Raw genomic sequence first — 1,694 nt, 5'->3', positions numbered from 1 at the left:
TAGGAGTTCCCAAGATTTGGTCAATAAAGGGAAGCCGATTGCTAAAATCACACAGTATTTTTCCCCCTTTTTGATAGATGTGTTTTATTTTTTTCCATCTTCACTTCTGATTATACATCAAGCTAGTATTAAAAATGAAGCATTTATTCTTCGGAATGATAGTTGCCATCAAAAGCACTTGAAATGATATGTGGTCTCCACTTAGAAAATGCTCCTTGTTTACTACAAAACTTCTGCTTTATTGAAGCAAAATACTTTGTTTGAATTAAATCTCTTTTATTCATGTATTGAGTAGTTACGGTACCCCTGCTTCAGAGAAAGAACTTGAATAATTGCTCATTGACTTGACTTGTTAAATCTCTGCTTTATGGGTGCAAAATATTATACAGTCCTATGTAGAGTTCATTCATTCATGCATCAAGTATTATCGGACTCTGGCCACTGTGTTAAGAATTTTGAGGCTGTAAAAGCACAAGCAGAAACTCTGGCCTGAAAAGCTGACTGTCTTCAAAAGGGGATTTATTCATTCAACAGATACTCACCATATCACTTTGACACTGAGCATTGTCCTAAGATTTGGGGACACAAATAAATAAAACACAATTTTGTCCTCAAGAGTTATATACACTTTATTCAATATGTAAAGGGCATTTAACAGTCTCCTGTTTTATGCCAACTAATGTGCTATACGTGATTATCCAAAAATAAATAGTCTATACTCATTTCCTTCCCAGAGCTCAAAATAGGAGACAGCCTGTGAANAATCTGGACAGTAGTTAAACTATGGGACACATGAAAAGAATTCAATGGCATGTCAAGTATAGTCACTGGCTTTGAAAATAGAGCACATTCTTTTGCAAACAAAAAAGCCAACAAAAACGTGGGCAATGAGTCTGTGGGTTACTTTATATGCATTTTATTAGAAAATAATGGGAATATGTATGCAAATTAGTAGGAAGATGACTAGACAGGCATGTTGCACCCAACAGCTTGAGGTATAAAAGGCCCTGTGCAGAAGGAGAACTTCACTCACACTTGGGTAACTTGTTCTTCACAATCTACCCAAATCCTTCTCAGCTCCTGCCACCATGACTCGTTACTTCTGTTGTGGAAGCTACTTCCCAGGCTATCCTTGCTATGGAACCAACTTCCATGGCAACTTCAGAGCCACTCCCCTGAACTGTGTTGTACCTCTGGGTTCTCCCCTGAACTATGGCTATGGATGCAATGGCTACAACTCCCTGGGCTTCGGCTTTGGTGGTAGCAACATGTACAACCGGGGCTGTTATGGTGGCAGCTGTTGCAGGCCATGGGGCTCTGGCTCTGGCTTCGGCTACAGCACCTATTGATGAACCAGTGACTCTGGCGACTACAGGACTCCCAATCAATTCTCCATACGCAGAACAACCTGAAGAGCAATGACTGCCTTCCTGCCTCCTGATGTGCTTGGGAGATACATCTATCTTCTGACTGTGGTCTTTGATCACCTGGAACTCAAATGCTGAACTGATACCCATCTAGTCACCCAGGACTCAAATGCTAAACTGATACTCATCTGCAGCCAAAGGAAGCAAGATGTGTTTTTCTGACATACCTGAATTTTAGCAGTGAAGCAAGTAGTTTGCCTCCCAAGGTTGTTCTGCTCATGTATTATTATCTTCTACATCGATGTCAGTGTATTACAAATTGGGAAT

General features: G+C 40.3%; 1 protein-coding gene across 1 annotated transcript; it reads left to right on the top strand.

Annotated features, from left to right (window-relative positions):
- The first annotated feature begins 1,060 nt into the window (after positions 1–1,060).
- On the top strand, positions 1,061–1,418 carry LOC103610020 (keratin-associated protein 7-1). The gene has a single exon (XM_008594261.1). It carries the CDS (start codon positions 1,089–1,091, stop codon positions 1,347–1,349), a length of 261 nt encoding a protein of 86 aa, XP_008592483.1. The 5' UTR covers positions 1,061–1,088; the 3' UTR covers positions 1,350–1,418.
- The last annotated feature ends 276 nt before the right edge of the window (positions 1,419–1,694 follow it).

This window comes from Galeopterus variegatus, unplaced genomic scaffold (assembly GCF_000696425.1).
Source record: "Galeopterus variegatus unplaced genomic scaffold, G_variegatus-3.0.2 Scaffold10480, whole genome shotgun sequence".
NCBI lineage: Eukaryota > Metazoa > Chordata > Mammalia > Dermoptera > Cynocephalidae > Galeopterus > Galeopterus variegatus.
The sequence above is the reverse complement of the archived record's forward strand: the minus strand, read 5'-3'. Positions and strand labels throughout refer to the sequence as shown.